This window comes from Acanthisitta chloris, unplaced genomic scaffold (genome assembly GCF_000695815.1).
Source record: "Acanthisitta chloris isolate BGI_N310 unplaced genomic scaffold, ASM69581v1 scaffold9108, whole genome shotgun sequence".
In the NCBI taxonomy this organism is placed as follows: Eukaryota; Metazoa; Chordata; class Aves; order Passeriformes; family Acanthisittidae; genus Acanthisitta; species Acanthisitta chloris.
In genome coordinates this window covers 30,904-54,800 of record NW_008685334.1, presented here as the reverse complement: position 1 = coordinate 54,800, position 23,897 = coordinate 30,904, and the positions used below count along the sequence as shown (strand labels likewise).

Below are 23,897 nucleotides of genomic sequence, written 5' to 3'. Positions count from 1 at the left end.
TTGAGGCTGTACTTCAACTGCTTTGGAGCTGCTTTTAGAAGGTAGTTTGCCAAAGTGCCACCTCATTTATTTATTTAAATCTTTGTGGAAAATACAGTCATTGTTTTTATTTGACAAATAGCCATTTCTTTTTCAGGCAGCTCATGTGCATGATCTACGGGATCACATGTTTTACTGTCGTTCTCTTTTTCATAGACTGAGCAGCTCAGTGGTTTTTCTCCTGACTAGTTTGGCCATATTGGCTCTGTGTCCAAGTTGTCTGGTTTGTCTTCTAATTCTTCAAGTGGCTTTTTATGGTGTTTGCTTAATGGCTGCTCAGATGCCTTGAGTTAGCAGATTTGAATATTGGCTAAGTATTTGAGAATAAAAGGGCTTGCCAAGAAGAAAAGAAACAGATTTTTACTAAAGAAACTGCTGGAGGTACATTTAATATTAGTTTCCGTCTTTTTTTAGAGAAAGAAACTGCTGGAGGTACATTTAATACTAGTTTCCGTCATTTTTTAGAAGCAGATTGGCTGAAAAGCAGACTGCCAGTAGCTTTGCGCTCTTGATTTGACTTCATGCCACCACAAAAAGCAAAGATTATGTTAGCTTTGTGATTAGCTTGTGGCTAGACTAACTGGATATGTATTAGGTGTATCCATGTATATTTAATTTCAAGAAACTTGGGCAGAGGGGAGATTCCAAAGAACCAGATCGTGAAACTAGTAAAATGAAGAGCTATCTGAAGTAGTGTGGAGACTGATTTCCACTACGGCAAGTCAACATGAGCCTAGGCTAGCAAAATCTGCCTGCACACACAGGTTCGATACAGCTCCTGCAGCACAATTTGCTTAGCCAAGACAGTTCTCTGGCCTGCAAATTCATACAGTGACCTTATGCCATTGGAGGGCTTTTGCTATCTGTTTCTGGAAGCCCAAAGAGACTGCTAAATGTTACTTCCCCAAAAACAAGACCTAAAAAGAGTTCCTGACATTGACATTCTGGAGTAACCTTGTGAACCACTTTTTTGTAAGGTGACAAGAGGTTTGAAACAACAGCAGTTTATAATCACTGCCTGCAAGATGGTTAGGCAGGGAATGACTGGATTCCTTGTGGACTCTCCTTAAGCAAAGCTTTTTGTAATGGGAATGTTCTCAGTGTTATATGAAGGGTATGTTTCTTTTGCTTATGTGGTTTGCTAGGTGAAAACAAGTTAATAATTTAAGTAGGGACTACTTTCTCAGATGCCATAGGAAGACACCCAGCAGCTTCATTTGCTACTTGGTATTTACAGGACAGTAACCATTAATTCCTTAATATTATTTTATTTTACTACCAGCCCTGCTGAGTTCTGTAGTTTATTTAGGTGGTGATGGGTTGTAGCAAGAATGATAGAGCTGGAGCACTGACTGGGAGCAAGAATTATGAATGGGTAAAAAAGCCTGGAGGACCAACAGAGAGTAATATTTTTTTACAATGCTGCAGAAGCTGATATGTCCCAAGGATGAACCATGTGTCAAAAGTAAGATGCATGTATTAAAAAGTAATCATGTGAACTTCAGAACTAATTAGGCCTGGTTTTCAATAGACTCTTCTCTCATCCTGGTTTTGGCATTTAGCTTGAGAAGCCAGATCTTAGTCATTTTTTATCCTGTTGTTGACATAAAAATCTACCTCAGACAGGTGATTCTTGATTACTTCAGTCACCACAGCTTACAAATCCAAGGAGAAGACCTAGCAGTGCTGAAATTATTTAGTCTTGCTGGTGCTCTTAGGCCTGTAACCCTAGGTCCAGAAGAAGGGTTAAACAGCCAAGACCACTTTGAGGGGGTCAGACTGCTGCAGCTCTTGGTCAGACTAGAATGTCATTGATGCCACCAAAGAGTAGTATTTCCTTCTAAGGTCTTAACCCTCTTCAGAAGAAGCCTTCACCTTTCTGCTGAGGGCTATGTTGCTCTTTTGGAAGTGTCCATAAGTGTTCCCCATGCTTTTGTAAACATCTCAGCTCCCTAAAGACTGTGAGGGAAGCACAGGCACTCCTCCTGGAGATAGGAGGAGAATTCCAGAGAGTAAAGGAAGGCAGAGTGAGATGCCTGGAGGCTGTGACCTACCTAAGCATTTGCTGATTGTGTATTATCATTGGAAATGAGCACAGCTACTTAATCTGTTTGCTGTGCTTTTTTTTTTTTCTGTTATTGCTGGATGTGTTAGTAGGATAATGAGTGATGTGAATTTTGACTACTCATGATGGGGGTGGCACAGCTAGGGGGGCAGGTACAGGGAGGAAACTTCCCAGCTTTGGATCTGGCCTGAAACACTGTGGTAGTAGTTTTGCATGATAATAGTTTTGCATGTGGGTATCTTAATTCAAAATCTTGACGCCTTGCAGATGAAAGGGCTTTGGACTGAAGGATCTAGTTCTCAACCTGAATGCTATCATATTTGTGTGGTTTTCATTTTGTTTCTGAAGATGGTGGCTTTATTAGGAATGTTAAAGAAGCCTCTGAAAGTCATGATGCCTATTAAATACGCTCAGGCAAATATGAGCATGCTAAGGCAAATATTTACCAAGCCAAAGTTTGCATGCTTGAATTGTATAAATTAATGGTATGGTATTTGAGTGGCATCTGCAAATACATAGTGTTCATGTCCTACAGTGATAATAAATGTTACCATTTACTGCAGCTGTAATGTAAATAGAACTCAATGTGTTTGTAACTTTAAAAAATGTGCTTAGAAAATATAATGTATTTCTTGCTCAAACATGTTACTACCTTTAAAAATAGATAATTGAGTTGGTTTTGTTCAAAACCTCAGTTTACTGTGTGACAGTTTATGAAAGAAGTTTGTGGACTTAATCTAGTACATACAAAAATACCGTCACAATGAGTAGAGGTTTTTTGGCTGTCAAAATCTGGCCAGAGAGAGATGGTGATAAATAGGAGAGATTTTATTATGAGTGCCTGTGCTTTACCTACCCTCCTGTATTTGTCATCTCTTGAGCTGGAGACTGCCTCATGAGATTCACAGCCAGGAGAGCAGACTTGAAAAGAGAATACAGACTGGCTTTTTCCAATCTTAAATGAAAAACAAAACCAAAAGCCAACTACTGAATTAAAATTAAACATCTCCATCTCATATTCTGTCTGAGCCCGCAGGGAGATAGTTTACTTTGCTACTTGTCTAGTCTTGTAAGTACTTTGTTGCAGAATTTATCTGAAACCATTAACAGTCTAGCATCATTATTTGTGGAATTATAGGTGCAACTTCTGATTTTCTATATCAAGCTTTATTGTTGGATTTATGGATTTCAGCCTCATCATGTAAGAGGTATTATTAGAAAAAAAAGCCCAAAAAACTACAAATGTCAAATAATTCTTACCTGTGATTTAATAAGATACATGTACATGTGAAAACTATGGGGAGATTTTAAAAAAGAAATCTTGTCTAGCAATACAGTTAGAATTGAGGTGTGGAGTTCCTTAGCACTTTGCCATTGTTGGCATACAACAATGCCACTTCAGTAGCATTGTAATAGAAAGTCTTTTTTCTAGTTTTTCTGGTTTTGCTCATCTGAAAATAAAATTTATAATATTATAGTTTTTGCTCTAAGAACAAATAGTATGCATTGTTTGCAAGGTACAATACAGAGGAAATGTCATTGTGCATGAGGGAGAGTTGCCAAAACAGTATACTGTGGTACTAAAGGTCTCACGAGAAAAGTGAAATAATATTCTGAAGTCCATCTATTATAATTGCCACACTTATAGCTGACAGTTAAATAGCTACTGGAAAAACTTCACTAACCAGGAAGCAGTGGGATATTACTCTGTAAAAACTCTGCTCAAAACCTGTGTGAAAAAGGAGTGCATGCAGGTGTTGTCATGAGATGAGGTGCTGTAACTTTAAGAGAATCATAGAATCAACTGGGCTGGAAGAGACCTCAAAGATCATTGAGTCCAACCCTACACATTGCTTTTGTGCCCTGTTGCTGGGTTTCTCTGCAAGTTCTTGTGTTTTCCCTTTTGGGTCTGGCAGAAGCCAAAGTCCATGTAGTATCTCTGTCGTAGTTTGACCCTCCTGGGTAGTCCTCAAATCCAGTAACCAGGTGCTTCTTTGAGGGCACCCTCAGAAACATCTTCTCATCCCTCTTTAGTGTACATGCAGGGAGCATCCTCCTCCAGCCATGTTTAGGACTTTTGAGGTCTCTTTATGCTGTGCAAGCCCTTTGTCCTAATGCAAATGGGCCTGTGGATCAGGAGGGTAAGGGGAAGGGTGCTGTGAAGTTATCATGGAGAACTGAAGGTTTCCAGCTGCAGCTGAGCAAGCTGTAAGCACATGAGCCACCTTTGGCTGTACCAGGAAGGCTGTTGGGTAATGCCTTGCTGAAGTAGGGCCTTGCAGAAGATCCTCACTGGTTCATGATGTTTGTGTGCTGGGGAAGAAAGTATTGGCAATGCATTTTATGTAAATATTACAAAATGAGGTCAGTTCAATAAAATCCCTGCAAATTCTAGAGAGTTCATATGTTCAACAAGTTGCTCTCCAGCTTGGTATCTATGAGTAGTGAAGCTTCAGGAAGGTAATAAAGGTTATTGCTTTGTAGTAATTGGAAAATTGCTAGTGTGTCTCCCTAACAAAATAGATGTTTTATAATACTGATCTTTTTCTTTCTTTGTCCAAAACGCTGTAGATTTATTTAGCACAACAGAAAATTGAACTCATATGGCTTGATACCATAGTTGTATTTGTTACAGAACTTAATTGTCATGGAGGGAGGGAGACAGGAATGTAGTAAACACCTCTAGAAAGTTTTAATTATGCATGCATCATGTATGAGGATGAGAAGATGGAGGGGAAAAAAGGAATGGTTACCAGTCCTTTAGGGACGGACTCTGCAAGTGTGGATAAGCCTTACCCTTTGATTTGTTTTCACAGGACTGTGGCATTCCAGAGGCAGAGTTTTGCCTGGCTGCTGGTAGCACAGAGGGACTTCCTATCCGCATACAGGGTGCAGTGGCCAATTTAGAAGAACTGGATGTTGAGAAAAACCCTTATGTAAGAGTCAAATCAGGAGTGTAAGTACTGAACTTCTTTGATAGCATTTTGTCAGCAGATAGAGGAATAACATCATGGGATGAGAGTCAGTCAGCAAAATGAACAGTATTTGTGGGGGGGTTACTGCAAATCAGTTAACATAGACTAGATACTCCCAGCTCTACACTTCAGTGTTGTGCTATGTGGTCTCCTAGTAGTGGAACCAAATATCTTAAGGCATTTTTCCTAATTGCTGGCAGGAGTCTTCTATAATTCCATTTTCAAGTAGCTTTATAAATAGAAGCAGCAGCTCCTCTATAATTAGCTTTCAATTCTTTGGAGAATAGATACCATCCCCCTAGTCACCCACCCTGTTGTAACTTACAACACTGTGGCTGAATACCAGAAAATGAGTATTACATCATCCTAGCATTACTCAAGCTACAGCCATATTGTGACTTTCTGGAGAAAGGTGATGCAATATGATACAGGCCCCTTGGTAGCCCAGCACTTCCTCTATTAGGCAGAATAGGCTGTTTCCTGCATAACTGGCCAACACTTCACAGTTCCTGAATTTTGGGAGTTCTGTGTCTCTTCTCATAAATCACAGCAGAATGGCACTAGCTGTTCTAAGAGTCTTGAGTTTGCCTTTCCACATAAGCCAAATCATCCTTCCCACAGCCTCATAATATGTCTATGAAACTTGAGGTGGTGAAGGAATTAAAAACAGAGTCTTGTCTTAGTTATGACAGAAATTAGTATGACTTTTAACTGCTTATGGTCTGTGTATTTTTAAGAACACCACTTTCCATATGGCTCAGTGCCTTTCCTCCATTCCTTATTTGGTCTACTAACCCTGTGTCCAACTTCATTCAGCTTTCTTTTTGATTTAAAACATTCTGAAGGAGTCTCAGCACTTTTAATCTTCATGTCAAAGTTATGATAGCTTTCCAAAGGAGTGTGAAAAATCATCATATTTTAATAACTTCCACTGAAAAAAATGAAGTGGGATTGATGTTAGAAGCCTCACCTTTTACCTAGGGTCATCACTTAAGGTGAGGATCCTTGAAAAAAAATTCAGTGCAAATGTCTCATCCTTAGTACTGTCTTTTTCTGTGTACTCATAGTGTAACAAATTGACTTATAAGAGTTGGTGAACAAATTGGTAATTTTCTTCTCTCATTTATATCTAGAGAATATAATACAGACTGAGAAAAAGTATTTGAAATCTTCTTAGCAGTGACGTAGCCGGTATATTTGAAAATAGCTTTGTTTTGATGTGCTGTCAGTATCTAAACCATTATCTAGCTCTTGTGAGTACAAAAAGGAAAATAATACTTTCTAATCTAATTAATGAAATTAATGAGTCATTTATCCTTACTGTTATAGATGGCTTGCTTATTCAGACTTGAACTACAAGGGAGAGATGACAGTTTTGGAAGAATGTAGTTCACCATCTGAAATTCCTTCAGCAGATGTAAAATCTCTGCGGCCCTTAAAAATGGTGAGGACTTAACAATTCCCTAATAAGTTGTGTGCCTTCCTTTTCTTATTGTTGCTTCCCCAAAGGTTTTGACCTAAATATAGCTTAGGTTCTGATGTTCTTTCAAGGTTGATCCTTATACATGTAACACTTGTCTCGCACCATGGTGTGTTTGCTGTGTTGTAGCAGCACATTGGTCCCTGTGGCTTGCTGGATTTCTGCATCTGCCCAAGTAGTTCAAAGGGAGCACCTGATTCACAGCTTATCTTCCTGGGAAAGGAAGTTGTAGTTGAGTTATTGTTGTATGGAGATGAAATAAGACAGGACCAAAAAGCTCTTAATTTTATTGCAGCCAACACCAATTCATTAACGAAAAAGCCCTTCAGAAGTTGCTGATTTTTTTTTTTTTAATGGTACAGTTAGAGTCTGCTGGGGATGGAAGACCAGATGAGGAGTTTAGTACCCAATAGTATTTCTCTGACCACCTCCCCAAATCGTGGGAGGTGCAGCTAATTTTTGTATTGATAGACAGCGTGGAGATCCACATAAGAAAGAGATGTGGAAGAGTATAACACATAATTCTACTATATACATAGCAAGCCTACAGAAAGAGAGAGCTTAAAAACCATAAAGGAACAAAGCCTAACAGCTGTCTCTTTAGTCATTCAAGGGAGGTAGGTGTCTTATTCCCTCACAGAACATCACTCATTAGCATTTCCAGAGAAGATGCATTTGTTGTATTTGCTCTTTGACCATAGACATGAATATGTCATCTTATATTTTCTCCCTCTTCTGTTGTTTATAGTTCCTTAGAGCTTCACCATTTCTGCTTAAGAAACTTGAAATACATGCAACAAATTACAAAAATTGGTCAATATAAATTAGCTTAAAGACACGTAGTAAATATTTGCTTTAGATTGGTAATAGACAACGAAGGAATATTTTTAATTGCTTCACCCTTACAGGCTTGTCAGTGCGTTGATTTGTTTGTAGGTCATGTTTATAGTGTTCCTGGCCTTTTGAAATATCAAAGTACTTAAACTAGCATTTGATATGGCCAGCACTGAAAATGGTGAATATAATTGCAAAGACTTCATGCTTTGATAGTACTATAAAATATGTGTCAAAGTATAGCTTCGACTTTAATATAAATACCTCCCCCTCTCCCCCATCTCTTTTTTAGGGTGGACTAAAGGTACAAATGCCAATGAATGTTAAGGTAAGCATTGAGGACATTCAGGATAAAACATGAGCACATTGGAAATATAAAACCTTTTTTTAAACTGTTTTCTTTTTGTTGGGTATATAATGTTTGATTAAGTATTCAGCATTTGCTGCTGAAGAAAAATTCGCTAATACTTTCTAATGTTTCATGAGAGTAAAAGTAGTAGTAGCTGATTTTTCATGTGTTAGGAGAGTGTGAATTTGCTATAGAAGAACTGTAAAGCTTTACAAAGTAAAATTAGTTTTTCTGACTTTACACATAAGGCACTGTAATGGTAAATGGATCGGGAGAGATTTTCCTATTTAACATACCAAGTTTAAGGAAAAGGAGGAAGGGAACAGGAATTCCTTTTTAATTGTACAAATACATGCAAGACTCAGGTGTTTTTCTAATAAATACTGAAACAAATACTAAAGCTGTTAATAGCTGATTGGTGTGATTCAGCAGATGAGGAACCTGAATGGCCTGTCACCTGAAGTTATTGAAATAGCTTCAGCAAAATGCAGAGAAAGATCTTTGTTTACTTTTGAAGGATTAGGCTTAGTGTGCCTGGCTGTGACCAGGTAGAATTTACTGCAGGCTAATATACATTGCCCATGCAGCCATGGAGTACATTCTTGTATGTAGAGTTGTGTGAATAAGTATCTAAATAGTGTCTCCAGGTTTTAGGGCATTCAGAAATCAGAAGGGCTGAGGAATGCAACCCTGAGTTTTCTTCATAGTGAGGGGGGAAAAGATGTCTTCCACATAGTGTAGCAGTAGATACACACAAAACCTCAAATTACTGTTCAAGGCATACTCAGGGCATTGTTCAACATCATTTTTTTTCTAGGTAATAATATATGAGAAAAGCAACTTTGGAGGATGGTCCAAAGAGTTTTCAGAAAACATCACTTCTGTCCCAGCGTTGTTTGGTAGTGAAGAGGAGTTTCAGGAAATCGGATCAATACGTGTAATTGGTGGAGTGTAAGTATATTTCACTTATTCAAAATTAGGAATGCTAGGAAATTCTAACTAAGGGATGATTGGAATCTTTCACAGGTGAAATGTTTGAAAAAAAAGAGTATATATTTCTTTTGTCAGTTATCAGACTTGCTTAAAACCACCTCTCCATATGTCTTATGTGTCATAGGGAATATAGGAAGATAAAGCTAAATGTGGGAGAGATGTGAAGTCAATGTTTACCATTTGGATGCTAATAAACTATGGCACTTTGTTCCTTAATGACAACATTCACCCAGACCTTTAATTTAAATAGCTTTATACTTCTAATAGTCTCTACTTAATTTGCTGAAATGACCTTGGGTAGGTGTGGTCAGTCTTCATTTTGACATTTTAATACTGCCTCTGAAATCTATAAACTGTTTTATTGTCTTAATGGTTTTCTTCTGCCACCTTTGCATGTTATCTGGAATTAAGAATCTACTCTTATTTTTCTTGGTTGAGACATCAGATTGATTCTGTGATGCCCTGCCCCTCTCTATCATACACACAGGGCTCTGTAGCACAGGCTCAGGAGGACGGCACTCAAGGTAGACTCAGTGCCAACTCTTCTAGAGAGCTACCAACCCTTCATGTTGTTCTTTCAGCCTCTTCCAAGACTCAACAATATAGGACTGTTTGAAAGCATGCAGGGTGGTTGCTTCTGCTAAAGAGCATAGTAATAAAATAATTGTCAGAAAAATCTGGGTTTGTTTCTTAGGGGATTTCCATGTTAATACTTCAAGATAAAGATTGAATCGCATAAGTCCTTTGGGGCTGTTGTCAAAAATCTTATGAGCACTAAATTCAAAACAAACTGAGTTGTTGATACTAAAATAATCTATTCATAAATACATTGTGTATTTGCTATCTGGGAAGCCTCAAATTATTAAAAATCATTGTTCTGTCTGTTGTGGTGGCTTTTATTTTTAGTACTGCGGTAACCTAAACAGCTGAGTTAATGTAAACCAAATGGTACTCAAAGTAAAGCTACCCCTGCCTGCCAAATTTCAATGCCAACAGAATTTGCACCACAGTTCTAATATTTACAAGGGAGCTTTAATGAAAGAAATGCTTAGAACGAGAGGAAAGCACTTTTTCAAATTAAGATCTATTAGGGCTTTCAAAGTTGATGTGGAAATACTTTCTTTTAATCAATCCTTTTCTGTTTGTTCAAAATACTTTTAAAAGTTTTATTCATTTAGTGCTAAAACGTATTCCATATGCAGTATGTTTTATATATCTTCAATTTGCTTGTCTATTCATATATATGTGTTTCTAGATTAGAGCAGGAAAAAATAAAAGGGGGCAAAATTTTGTTCTGCTGAAATATGTTAATTTTGTCACCAGCTCCATCAAGGGTAGAAACTCATCATTTATTATTACACTGAAAAAATCTAGTGCTTGGGGTTTTTTATCATTGACAATTGGTGGCTTAGAATGTTTTGGCAGCTAGATGCATACTAGCCTCTGTGGTACTGAATATTGGTGTTGGGAATACGGCTGACTGAGAGGAGGTACATGGGGAAGCATTACTTAAATAAACTATTGTTGGATACAGAATCACATGGTGGGATTCTGATCCACAGAGAACACTTCATGGGTGCCTGTTGTGATTTCAAACAAGCATTGCTTTGTTCATTAGCTGAGTTTGTGATACTCATTTTAGTGTTCTTGGGATGTTCTCTTCTCCTTTTATTTGTTTCAGAAAATTGTCTGTGCAATCATTTTGCTTTTGCTTACTTCTCTTTCTTTTGTTGTGTGGTTGCCATAGATGGGTTGCCTATGATCAGGAACGCTACAAAGGCTGTCAGTACTTGCTGGAAGAGGGAGATTATGAAGACAGACACTCATGGGGGGGAACTGACAGTGTCCTCCTGTCTTTCCGGTTCCTTCAGGCTGTAAGTACTTACATGAATTTCATACAAATTATGCACAGCTCTATACGTAAAGAGGAAGGTTAGTCCTCCTGTCTTTCCGGTTCCTTCAGGCCGTAAGTTCTTACATGAATTTCATACAAATTATGCGCAGCTCTATACATAAAGAGGAAGGTTATTCTTTGTATATAGTACAGCTGTCTTGGGTTAGTCGTTCCATCTTCTGCCCATGTTCATTCTCATTCTTTCTTTTTTAATTTAGACTGCACTATGTACATTGTAAAGCAGAAACAGGTTCTAAATGCCCTTTGTAAAGTTCATACAAAAAAAAAATCTATTGTGCAGAATTCCTTGTGTACCTGCCAGATTTTCCAAATAACTCACTTCTGCACTTCAAGTCATTTGAATGTCTAGAACAGAATTTTCTTAAAAGTGTAGCATGCCTAAGTGTACAGTGTAGTTCTTTATTAAAATAAAAATAGCTTTTCAACGCAGCAGCTGTTGCAAGCCTTAAAACAGCATTACCCTCTGTCTCTGTGATTTTTCTGCCAGAAAATTTTGGCAGCAAAAATAATCATGGTAAAAAAAAATCCTGCTACTAAAATGTGTTTAGCGGGGGCAAAGATGAAATAATAATAAAACCTGTTTATAAGAGTCCAATATTGGAAGCAAAATTAGACTTTTTAGTGATGGAGAAACATGGGATTAAAACTTCTTTATAACTTCCTTTGGTTTCGGGGGGTTTGTTTGTTCATTTGGGGGTTTGAAGACTTTTTTACTATAATGGGAACTCTGTGAGCTTTAAATACAGCTGCAAAGAGTGGCTCCTTTTGAGAATTAGATTGTTCACTCTGATATTACTCAGTTTTGTATACTCGGATTACTCATCTCCTCGTCTGAGGAGATGTGATATTCCTGAGCCAGGAATTTTGTGTGATTGAAGATAGGCATTTAGAGCAAACACACCGTCTCAACATTGTTTTCAAAATTAAAAAGTTAATGTGAACCCAAGAATGCCATGCTTAAATTCACAATTTGTAGTTTTGATTTTTATGAAAGGCCCCTAGGAAAAGCTATATTTATAATCAGAATCTATCATATAACTTAAAATAAAGATAGGAGAATAAACTCAATTGAAGATAAATATTCTTCTCTAAATAATTTGTCTTCAGATTTCTGAGAAAAAAACAGGCAGGAAATTTCTTCAGATTCCTCATTTTGAATGTGCAGAATCCTATTCAATTACTGACTAATTTTAGTTTTTCTCTCTTTTCCAGTTAATACTTGAGCAACTTAAATTGATCTTTTTTGATCTTTGTCTTGGCAAAGGACATAAATACAAGCTTAAAACAGTGCATGTGCCTAGCAAGAATGGCCCTCCACATATATGTGTGTATTTAATCTGACTCACACCTAGAACAGTCAAAAGGCTCCAGTCATTAACATTTTAAAAACATATATCATTCGCAGTCATATACCAACATAGATCATTGAAATTGGTGTATAAATGTGTATCAATATGTACATATTGATAAGAAAAGTGCAAGGAACAATTTTCCTCAGATTGTAGCATAACTAAAGGCAGCTGTTTGCCAGTAAAATGACTAATGGCACTGCAATTCTGTTGTTTGGCTTGACCAACAGATTGCCTGACTCTCTCCAATGTGCAATACACGGGTCAATGTTCAGGCTTACCATATGCTCCCTTCGTGACTTTGTATACGATACTTAAGGTCAGGATTTTAAAATTATTTCAGTAGAAAACTGTCATGTTCAAGGGGACATGGGCAAAATTCCCAAAGTAGTTCTGTGGCCTGTCACTGCACAGCAAATGTACTAGCTCTTCTCTAGAAATTCTGTCAGGGGAGGCATGGTAAAGCTTGAATTGATCTCAGAATCCACAGGGATGTTCCTAAATATCAGATTGCTCTTCCCTACATAGTCTGGTTTAGTTGAATGAATTCAAAAGTCTCTGTAGAAGATTTAGGATTTTGTGAAATGTAACTGAGTTGCATTAGTCATGGTCAGTTTAGATAGGGGTTGGAGTTGAGCATTGACCCTGCTCTTTATACATGCTCATCAGTGTGGTCTCATATAGGAGACAATTCAGCTAGACTCTTTTTTTTTAATCTGCTGGGGCATCATGCCAGGTCACCTTGACTCTGTTGGCTTTAAGGCCAGCTCAGACCTGAAAACAATTCAGCCTGGCTCATGCAGCTTGAAGCTGAAGCTAATGAGCCCTGTGTACCTGAGTCAGCTCCAGGCAGAGTGGGATCAAATGTCTTTGTGTCATGCTTCCAAAGCAGGGAGTGTGGTACAGAGGCACGTAAATGGCTCTGCAAAGAGCTAGGCTGGGTACAGAGTGGCTCATTAGCTTGTGTCAGTCCCAGCTCTGTCAATGGGGCTTAGTACTATGCAAAGCTATTCAGATGTTCCTGCGCCACGACACTCAACATGACAGGTTCCACCAGAGCCTATTAGTGCTAGGAAAATCCAGCCCGTGTTTCCATGCACATAGCAGTGACTACAGTTGAGCTGAGGCATGAATTTAATTTCCTGACAAATTGGAAAGGTTAGACATGGCACACAAAAGAGGGATTGTTGCATGTCCCCTTCCCCACCCACTGGTGAAGGTGTACATGTAGGTATACTGCAAGAGCTTCCAGGTTTTGGCTATCTTGGGTGTTTTTGAAAGCAGAAAGATCTTGTAGAATTTTTTTCCACCTACTGCCAGCTCCGTTATAAGCATCTATAATGAACACACCAGAATCAAATACAGAGCTTGTTCCCGAGGGCAGACAGCAGTTTATACTGTGTGCTAGCTTGGGGGGCAGTTGCATTTGCTTCTTTTCTGCAGCATCAAATGAATCTGTGAAGCCAGGGTTTGCCCGTGGCTGTCGTGATCGGGGGGAGAGCAAAGCTTCTGGGTCTTTTTCAGTGGAGCAGAGTATGTTGCCTTTGGAGTTTTCCCACTAATGTTTTGAAGTCTAGAATGATTTGCCTTCATCTGAAAGTCTTTTCTTGAAAAGTATTTCCCCTGTTGCTTACTGTAAGAGAAGCTGTAGTGCAAATTCAGGAAGAAAAGAATGATGACTGAATTTGAAATATGTATTGGAAGCAATTACAATTGAGGATATATTTCAGTATTTTAGATTTAGTCAAAGAAATTCTGTGTAGATTTGACCTAAATGACATTTCAGGTATTCATACAAATTCTTTGCTTTAGGACTGCTAAGAGTAGCTGTTTTTCCTTTGCACTAGTACTAGTTTGGTTGTTTGAATTTATTTTTTTTCCAAAAGGTAATCTGAAGCTGCAGTTGTTTTTGCAAGATCTGGCACTTTAATTTCTAGTGTATACCTGAAGTAGTTGCAACTGTTTAAATCAATGAAAGGAGGAGGTGGTCAACACAGTAGGAAAATCAGTTTTACTATGGAATTTGTTCTGTCACCTTTTAGTGTCCTGTAAACAGTGCAGAGAGGTTGAACCACATCAAGCATTCATTCTAAAATTGATTTTCATTATTTACTGTGATTGCATCCTGTGCAGGGACCTGGTGTCCTCTAAAGAGCCTTTTTGATCAGGTTCACCTGACCAAATGAATCTGGCTGCATGCTTGGTCTGGCCTTAATTTCTAAGTGCCTTTTGATAGTTGTAAGTCTTTGTTTTCTCAGTGTAGCCTTCAGCATACTGCTTTCTGGTTGGTAGCTTGCAGGTGCTACAGCAGCAAGTATTTAGTGTAATAATTCCTATAGTGGTGTCCTCATATGTTAGTGTATCTCTGTTGTCCAAATTATTTGCTTGATAGCCTTTATCTCTTGTGCAAGGTGTACTTGGATTCAACTTACTGTAACATTGCTGAATGTTTGAGAAACACTGAACTCTATGCTTTATGTTAAAGGAATAAAGTGTATGGATTGTTGTTTTCCATTTTTCCAAGCAGTGACTGAACTATGTGTTTAAAATTGCTAAGTGGTTAAGAAGCTGAAGATTTGAAACCCAAATTCAAATAATCTGAAGCTGTGCAAGTAATCTGGTCAAGCGACTAAGCTAGCTGAAAGCTTAAAGCCATGTCACAGAGCTATATAAGAGAGAACATGACAGTGTTATGCAGGATTTATTTATAGCTCTGGTGATTAGTCATGCAATGGATGCATCCAAAAAGTACAAACCTCTTGTGTGTTCTTGCCCAGTCTTTTCCTCTCTGTGATTATTGCCATGCTGCTGGAAAGGGATGAGGAAGAAGAACTTGAAGTGAAAAGCTATAATTGTGGACATGCTTGGAGTAGCCATCTGTGAAGCTGTTGGAAGATTCATGCTAAATTCCCAGCTCTTCTCTTTCGCACATGGGCATGTTTGCATGCTCAGTCATCCTCACAGAGGAGAGGATGGTGCTCAGGGGCAGCAGATTCTTCCTGTCTTTGATGGAAACCACTGAAGGCCATATCAGATTGCCAGGCTTCTAGCCCTTCAGTGCCAGAATAACCCAAAAAGATCCATACCTAAGTCCCTTCACCGCTTTATAAAATGCTTTCTTTCAGCCTACAGCTCTTTTCCAAAATGTTTTAAGTTATGAAGTGTCAGTGAGCTGTGACAGCCTGTATTCTAACTCCTGTGCTGCCTCTTAGGATTTCATAGAGTCATCAGTGGCACTTTATCAGTCTGATGATGAAGATGGGAAAGCATTAGACATCGTCAATGAAGAAATCCCTGATTTGGAGCAGGCTGGATTTGGCCCAGAGACAAGGTCGATTCTTGTGAGAAGTGGAGTGTAAGTCTACTGAAATATATGGATGGAACTATTAAGTATTTTTGTGCATGGCTGGGTACATCTTTTGACAGAATGTATTTCACATGGTACAGCTGATAAACATTTGGAGGAGAAAAATGTTGCTTTGAGTTTTCTTGATGACTGGAAAGAAAAAAAAAATCTTAGTTTTCTACAGCCCTCATACCTACACCTTGATTTGGAGCTGGGTGTTCTTGTTACTAGAGAAAGCTTCTGATGTCCCTCCAGAGGTGTCACAGAATATAGTTTCATTATACAGGAGCTTTGGCAGTAATACAGAAGAGAGATCAGAGACATTTTAAGTATGTTAAGAACTGGGATACCTTCTGGGGCAGGTGGAGCCTGTACAGAAAGAATAAGATGTGCTGTATTTGTAATAAAGTCAGACTGCTGGCACTGAAAATTAAAATACTTTTTAGAGAACTACTTAAACTAGAAGGAGGGGGTTAAGCCAACAGGTGTGGAAGAGTACCTGATTCAAGCTGATATAGCCTACAGGGTGCACGTGGCTAACTTTCAGTGTGCATATGTGAAGTTCAGGAGGAAAATAAACAGCACAAATGCAATAAATATGGAAGGTAAATTAGACCACCTGCAATTTCTGTTGGCAGAGATATGCAGTATTACCTGATGAAGCAAGGACAAAACTCAAAAGTGCTAGAAGCCTAAAAAGTAGTGTGTGGGGAACTAGAATGCTTAGCATGAAATTACAGCTCTGATCCAGCAGATACTGCAGAGATTCACAGGAAGGATAAGCAGAGGAGTTACTCTATCAGAATGATAGAGTAGGCTATTATATGGGACACAGTGGTACCGTACATGAAAAATAAATGCTAAAACATAAGACATTATGGAAAAAGAGCACTATGGAATCAGGTGAGTGGAAATTCCAGACTTATAATAGCAGTTTTAGAAGTGCAGTATTAATACTGTCATACCTACCCTAACGGAGTGGAAATTCCAGACTTATAATAGCAATTTTAGAAGTGCAGTATTAATATTGTCATACCTACCCTAACAGTGATGGTAATAGGGATCAGACTAAAATCACTTCAGACTTAGGGCAGGTAGTGATAGTGGGGGATTTGAACTGCTTACCTAGGGCCTGGTTATTAGTGTCTCATGAGGATGAGATGCAAGAATGAAAGGCTGAGACTCCATTTGGAGAGGAGGGATGCAAATGAGATCCACAAAATCTTGAAGGTGGTAAGACAAGCTTAATGCAGTAGCATTCACAGAATCCTGCATGACAACAGTTGGAAAGATGCTTTACAGAACTAGCTGGAGATTGCTTTAAAACAGATTTTGAGGTGGGGAGAAAAAAGCCTTTCTTACACCAGAGGCAGTGAGTTTCTGGAGCTTGCTGCTGAAGGGGGCTGTGGGAGCAGATAGCACCAAGAGGTTAAAAAAAGCATCAGATAAATTAACAGCAAACAGATTCATTGACAGGTGTTGTAAGGACTGGGTAAGGAGATGTCCTGTAATATCCCTAATACAGCATCCCCATGATAGGTGGCTAAGAGAGGAATGCACCACCAGAAGTGGGTAAGTTAGTGGCATCACTCCAACTAGCCCCCATCTACTTCTGCCACTGCCAAAGAGCATGTGCAGGACTAGAGGGACCCTCAGTCTCACACAGTTGGGGATTTCTTTCTTGTTAAATTGGAACAGGGAAAGTAGGGTGGGAGAAGCTTTTGCTTTATCTCGTCAAGGCTTCCTCATTTAGTTCTCTCTCTCTTTTTGCACCATTTTTCTTAAATCCAACTGGAAAAGTTGTAAGAAAGCCCAGTCTGGGGAATGGTGAACAGGTAGAGATTCAGTTGGGAGAGATTCAAAAAATTGTCAATTACATCTCTTTCCTCTGAGTTTCTGAGCAAGGCATCATCTCATGATGAATGTGTATTTAATGGAAAGGCAGAGACCCAAAGTCTTGTGTTTGTCAAAGTAGTGTTTGCCAAGTAAAAGTAGAAAATCAGTGTGTGACAGTTTTGCACCTCTCATTGCATTTAATATTGCTGAAAATCAGTGTGTGACAGTTTTGCACCCCTCATTGCATTTAATACGGCACAGTCTGTCAGATGGACTTTTTGTTGTATTTAACTTGTTGTATTGTCATCAAACTACACAGAAAAATGTGATGTTTTCAGTTTAATTTTTGTGTCATTTTCCAGGTGGGTTGCATATCAGCAGAAATATTTCTGTGGAGAACAATATGTATTGGAGAAAGGAAAATATAAATGTTTCTTTGACTGGGGAGGATCTAGTAAAATCATCATGTCAATTCGACCTGTTAAGCTGGTGAGTTACCAGAACTTGTTAAGGCAAAACCTTAGAAGAAATGAGGCCTTTAGAGTTCAGAGCATACCATAATAATTAAACAGGACAGTCCACATTATACAAACATGTCTATTTACTTGGAAACAACTAAAAGACCCTTGTGAATGACATAATGAATCTGCTCAGGATGGAGGCTTAAATAAACACTCTGGATCTTTCTATCTGTTGAGAAAATTGTCATGGAAACCTGATAAGAACAACTTCACTTTGGCAGACTGCATACATGGAAAGAATAACCTGGCATGTAAAGATTAATTTGCCTTAAAACATAGTAATTTATAATGCCTAATGACTAATGTATATAAGAATACTTGATAATTTATCTGGCCCATACAGTTGTATAATAGCAGTCTGATTTTTTTTCCTTATTTTTATGCCGAAATATTTGTAATACATCTTAAGTGAATAAAGACAGGAAATACTTTTTAATCCATTATTCAGTCCAAGATAGTGCAACTTGCCCAAACAGATTAGTGCCAGAACTGTCCAAACCCAAATGCTAAACAACGACAATCCTCAGTAATAGGTATTAAATAATAATAAGTAATAAATAAGTAAAAAGTAATAAGTGATAACTAATGCACTCAAAATAAGAAAGGAAAATTTAATCTTATTTTGAAGTGCTTGTGTCAAAAGAGGTGTCACAGTCTTCTATTGTTTTCAATTCTGTCTCTTTTCAAGAAATAGCCTTAAAAATAAATGCAGAGACATTTACATGAACTCTAATCCACATTATGTGAACTAATTAATGCTGATGCAAGTTCTGTCTGAAAGGCACTGCACAGTCAGGCAGGTAATCGTGAACTTACAGGCAGCTGATGGCAGAAACTGGGGAAGAGAATTGTGCCAAGAGCCTGGGAAGGGTGTTTTTCTCTGCTCTTGAATTCATAATTAACAAATTTCAGGAACTTGACATGTCTCCTAGGAAATGCAACGTAATTAATTTTGGTTTTTTTACATGCGTATGTGTATTTGTAATTGCAGGAGCCACTTGGAATGAATGAACCTCCACATTTGGTATGTTGACATTATATTACAGTCTCGAGTACTAAACTACATTTAATAATTAAATGCAGGTAATGTTGAATGTCTTGCTTCAGCTGATAGCTACTTCAGATGAAGGAAACGTATAGATGTATAAAGGTTAAGTTTGCAAATGTTCTGCTCTTTGCTTTATTCCAGATCATACCCTTTAGTATTCTGTCCTCAAAACTGCAAGCAGTTAATAGGTTTTGTGTAACTTTGGGTCTCTATAGCTATTTATTTTCCTCTTCTTTCCTTACTGTTTCTGGAAACTTGCCATCACACGCATTCATGCTTCTCTTTGTGGCATATTTTCTTTCCATTATTTTGCATTGTATCTGGTTTGTCACTATTGTGTTCATGAAAATATAGAGTGGAGAAAATTTAACTGCACTTGTCAAATCTGCAGATTCATCAACATCTCAAAGTTGGATGTTTTAGTCTTGTATGCTGGTACCTCTGGTTTTCATAGTCTCCCAAACAGGTATAGCTACTCTTTAAAGAGCAGACACCACTTGCCCCATGGTTCCCTTTTTGTTACAGTAACATAAGAGCTTAACTGAATACATCCTGATTATGTTAAATCTGTGATAAATCTCCTCTGTGATACATTTTGACAATTTCCCTGAAAGTTGTGTCTAACTTTGTGGTAACTTATAAAGAAAAAGCAGTCCCTGTAATTCACTTTTAGTCTCAAGAATGAGTTAGTTTAGGGTTTTACACTTTTCTTCCGTATCTTAGAAGGTTGCATTCCATTAATGGACCTTTGTGTTATCTTTCTAAAACAAAAGCCTGCTCTAGCTGGGCTCATCACCACACATGGTCTGTGTCTCCTGCAACATTCTGTCCCAACAGGACTCTCCTCCCTTCCAGCTTTAGTTGTTTGATTTGTCTTTTTCTGTCTTAGAGTATGCTGCTAGTGTGGGTGATGATCTCAGTGGTTATATTGCTCTCTCTATGGCATGCTTTTAATTAAGCAAATTTGGAAAATTTTATTTCAAGAAACATGACATTTTTTTCAGACAAAAGAGTCTCTGGAGCTCAATGTTCTTTTTCAGCAAACTTAAGTATTTTGTCATCTGGACACAATTTTACCCCTTCTTGCTTGAATGGGAAATAACGTGCATTGTGTTGCTCAGCAGGTGGACCACACCCTCCTTTTTCTCCAAGTATCCTAGTTCTACAATTTTATGATTAACCCAGGACTACAGGAAATGTTTCCTGTCTGAAGACATAATTGGTGTATTATTTTAGTCTTAAACACTGACTTCCTGCCAGACCTATTCACATGGCAAATCTAAAGACTTGGCCTTGGTAAATGATACCAGATAAAATATCTGACTCGTGTGAAACTGGTGAGGTCCAAACAGTTGAAGATAATTTTATTTCCATCTTCAATTCTTCTATTTTTTCAAGATCTCCAAACAACTATTCTTTAAATGCTTTACTCCAGTTTTGCAGACCTTTAAGGTCAAGTCAAGCCTTCGAAGTTTCAAAATTGTGCTTTACAGTATTTTTATTTCCAGCAGCATGGAAAAAACTGTGTGTGTATATGCACAGTCACCTTTAAGTACTGGCATGTACTAGATTGTGTTTTGCCTCTTGTGTTCTCTAATAACAGTCTTAACACTATTTGTGAAAAAATTACTGTCCTGATTTATCACAACCTGGTTTTCATAGAATTCTACCCTACAGCTAGGGAAGGAAGAACATCATTCATATCACTGCAGCTCTTTAAGGAGGGGAAACATTTTGAGTAAGTTTTTATGGGAAAACACTTAATCACTTAGGATAAGTAAAGGACAGTCTTTTGGATAAATATGAAACATTTTTCATTCAGAGTAAAATAAAAGTTTTCATGTATGCACCAGTCTTTTGGTTTGGGACTTGAAAGCATGGTGCATATGAGCTGGCAAATCCTTAAGGATCCTGATGTTTGACCCTTGTATAAACCATATATTGGTTATTTTGAATGATTATTCATTCTCCCACCTTTAATAAGCATATGTCTGAGCTAAGGAAACTGTTTTCAGTGTCTACAAGAGTGTGTCTTTTTTCACTTCTGTTTTTAGTTGCTCATCATAAACTGAAAAGCAGCTAAATTTTCTTAAATCTCTCAGTAACTCCCCTGACCCTTCCCACCTGCCAGGCTCCCTATTAAACCAAGTACATGTAGTGTAAGAATGCCTGAAATCACCAACTCTACCAAGCCATTCATTTTAATTATTAAATAAAGTTTGGCTTTGCCCAACCAAGAACAAAGCCTCTGTCAATAGCAGCTGACTTGTACAGTTGATTTAGGAAGCAGATATAACTGCTGTGATATTTTGTATTTGTATTTTAACATGCTGTCCATTGAGTTTTTAGGAAGCAAAACCTCCTATAGTAACGTCGAACCCTGACAAAAGAGGGATAGCTGCAGTTTGAGACTAGTTGCAGATACTTGGTGTTTTCACTGAGGAATCACTACTTCACCCCAGCTTCTGGCAAATTAAGACCATCATTCATTATTAGATACATTCTGTATAAAAATGGCTTGTGGATCTTTTTTAAAAGCCTTGCATAGCACATGGTCTATGAAAGAAAGACTGTGTGTGTATATATATATTCCTTTTTGTAAAGAGCTTTGAGATGAGTGGGTAGAAAATACTATGTAATTACAGCTTAAATAGATGCTTTGTGGCATAGCAGTGCAATTGTATTTACAGAAAAATTGGTTACACTTTATTCATTATATTCTAGCTGATTTGTGTCCTCCAATTAGCAGTTACAGCATGCAAGGCCTGGTTAGTTAAGCCTTTCTTATTCTTTTGAACAGGAAACATATTCATTTCTTTTATAAACATAGACTGAGCTGTTCCATAAAATCATGTGCTGATACTTGTGTTTGGCCTTCTCACTCTGTACTGGCAAAAGCATTGGATTTCTTTTCTTTGGCAGGAAGCTAGGCCAATCTGGGGCATGAAGGGGGAAGTAGATCTTGCAACAGCCATCGTGTTTTTCTTCCATTACAGAATATGAGCTGTTCTCTTGATACAGTTAACATTTTCATTCTTTTCCAGCCTCTTTTTCAGGCTTTAAAGGGGAATTCATCTCAGTTACACAGTAGCAGCCCAAGGGTACAGAATTCTAGGTGACTTTGCTATAGATCATAGCCTATATCATACTAGTTTTTTTCTTCTGTTTTTCTCCTTTCTTTTACTGAAACACTTCCAGCTTTACTGCTTTTCCAGGGTGAATTGAGCAGATACTACTGGTGGGGTGTGGTTCAGTGTGACTTGTAGTTCTTCACCATGACATATAAAAACAGATTACCCAAACTTCAGGAGTTCCCAGTTCCCTCAGAATTTCTCCTGCTAGTTCTTATATGAAAAACACAGATTTCAAGGCACTTTGTCAACAGTAGGTCTGTATCATTTGACCAAAGCTTCCCCATCCTGTTTTGATCGCTGGATTGCTGAACTGTAGCAAGTGTTAGCTGCAGGTCAGGGGTACTTTGAATGGATGATAACAGCCTTTAGTCCTACCCTCCTCTTTTTGTCTAGGCCCTCTCCTGCTGAGGTTGAATTTATGCTTGATAACACTGCCTGCCTTAGCATCACTGGGAAGCATCTTGTACTGGGCCCAGAACTGATAAAATACTTGATCTTTCTACAAATAAAGCAGCTGTAGAAATGTAAAAGATTCCTTAAATGAGAATTTATTGTATCTTTATTAATTGAATGGATACTTCTGTGAGAGTACAGCTTTCTCTGTTTACATTAATGATAATGCCTTCATTTGCCTTCTAGTCATTGTTTTTGTTTTGTTTTGTTCTTGTAGCTCAAAGCTTTCAGTAATACACATTTCCAAGGAGCATGTATAGATTTCACAGCAGAAGTTTCTGATTTTACATCATTCATACCATGTTCTTTTAAGGTTCTTCGGGGATGGTAAGTCTGTTGTTTTACATGCCACCATTTTCAGTAATATGAACTTTTTTTTAAACATTGCTAAATTTCAGGCAGCTGAAAGCACATAACACATGCCCATCATATTCCATCATGTCTTAGATCCTTTGTCTTGCAATGCCTCTCAGTAACTGTCGTCCTGTCCTTGGTTTGGGTAGTCAGCAGTTTGCTTTCCCTGTGGGAAGTTTGCACAGTTACTGTGATTCTTTCATTAACTCCAAATAGAATTTATTCCAGATTTTGAGAACTTGGTACAGTGGAATTGTCTGCATTCCACTTACGTCGTTTGACTCTGGAATTGAGGTTTCTGTACCACGTGATTTGATTCTGTTGCTTTGGTTTCTTTGTCACATAGCCTTTCAAGTCACCTTACCTTTAAGCTTGACAAGAACAAAGAAATTTTTTATTCCTTATGTCCTTAGCAAATATTAAGTCTTGAAAAAAACTTACTGTTAATAAGCAGCTAGAGCAGCTTATCTTTTTTGTTTCATTATTCTTGCAGTTGGCTCCTGTATTACAAAGGGGAAATCACTGACAATCACTGCGTGCTGGAAGAAGGCCTGTATGTTGACCTCAGTTCCTGTGGCTGCTCAACTGCTACAATCAAGTCCCTCAAGCCTATTCAATATGTAAGGACTGTATTGGGGGGGGAAAAAACCAACAACAAACTTAAGGACTGTATTGGGGGGGGAAAAAAACAACAACAAACATATTTTGGAACTCTTTTCCTAGTCAGATGTCTGAACCGAGTGCTTGTGCTAAACAAACTCCTAATTGGGGAAAAGACTGAAGTTTGTTTTCTTGGCTTACAGGATTTTTTGGGTTAGGAACAAGTCAGGCTGCATGCACACATGCCATGTGGTCACTTGTAGGTGTGTGCTCTTGGGTGTCCTGGCTCAAAGTTGCTCTCTTTTGTACGAGTTGCATTGACTGGCATTTTTTTCACTAGTCTTACAGCAGGGTGACCCCGGCTGGGTGCCCACCAAGGCCACCTTATCATTCCCCTTCCTCAGCTGCACTGAGAGACCTTTTGTACATCTGTTTGTAATCCTGCACACAGGACAGACATCTCTGGAGTCCTGATGTTATATCTGTGCCTTTGTTCCGTAGTTTGGTATTCTCCTCTGCAGGAGCATCAAAGATGAGCTGGCCCTAACACTGTTGCTAAAAGAGAAGCAAGTGGCTTCTCTGCCCACTCCTCTCTACCACTGAGCA

General features: G+C 38.3%; 1 protein-coding gene across 1 annotated transcript in view; it reads left to right on the top strand.

Annotated features, from left to right (window-relative positions):
- Positions 1 to 23,897, top strand: part of CRYBG3 (beta-gamma crystallin domain containing 3) — a 47,637-nt gene that overhangs the window by 9,089 nt on the left and 14,651 nt on the right. Inside the window, exons 6-15 of the mRNA XM_009079724.1 lie at positions 4,921 to 5,060; positions 6,409 to 6,523; positions 7,686 to 7,721; positions 8,560 to 8,693; positions 10,483 to 10,609; positions 15,212 to 15,354; positions 17,544 to 17,670; positions 18,694 to 18,726; positions 22,555 to 22,664; positions 23,185 to 23,311. Of these exons, the coding sequence (XP_009077972.1) occupies positions 4,921 to 5,060; positions 6,409 to 6,523; positions 7,686 to 7,721; positions 8,560 to 8,693; positions 10,483 to 10,609; positions 15,212 to 15,354; positions 17,544 to 17,670; positions 18,694 to 18,726; positions 22,555 to 22,664; positions 23,185 to 23,311 (1,092 nt within the window). The remainder of the gene's footprint in view (positions 1 to 4,920; positions 5,061 to 6,408; positions 6,524 to 7,685; positions 7,722 to 8,559; positions 8,694 to 10,482; positions 10,610 to 15,211; positions 15,355 to 17,543; positions 17,671 to 18,693; positions 18,727 to 22,554; positions 22,665 to 23,184; positions 23,312 to 23,897) is intronic.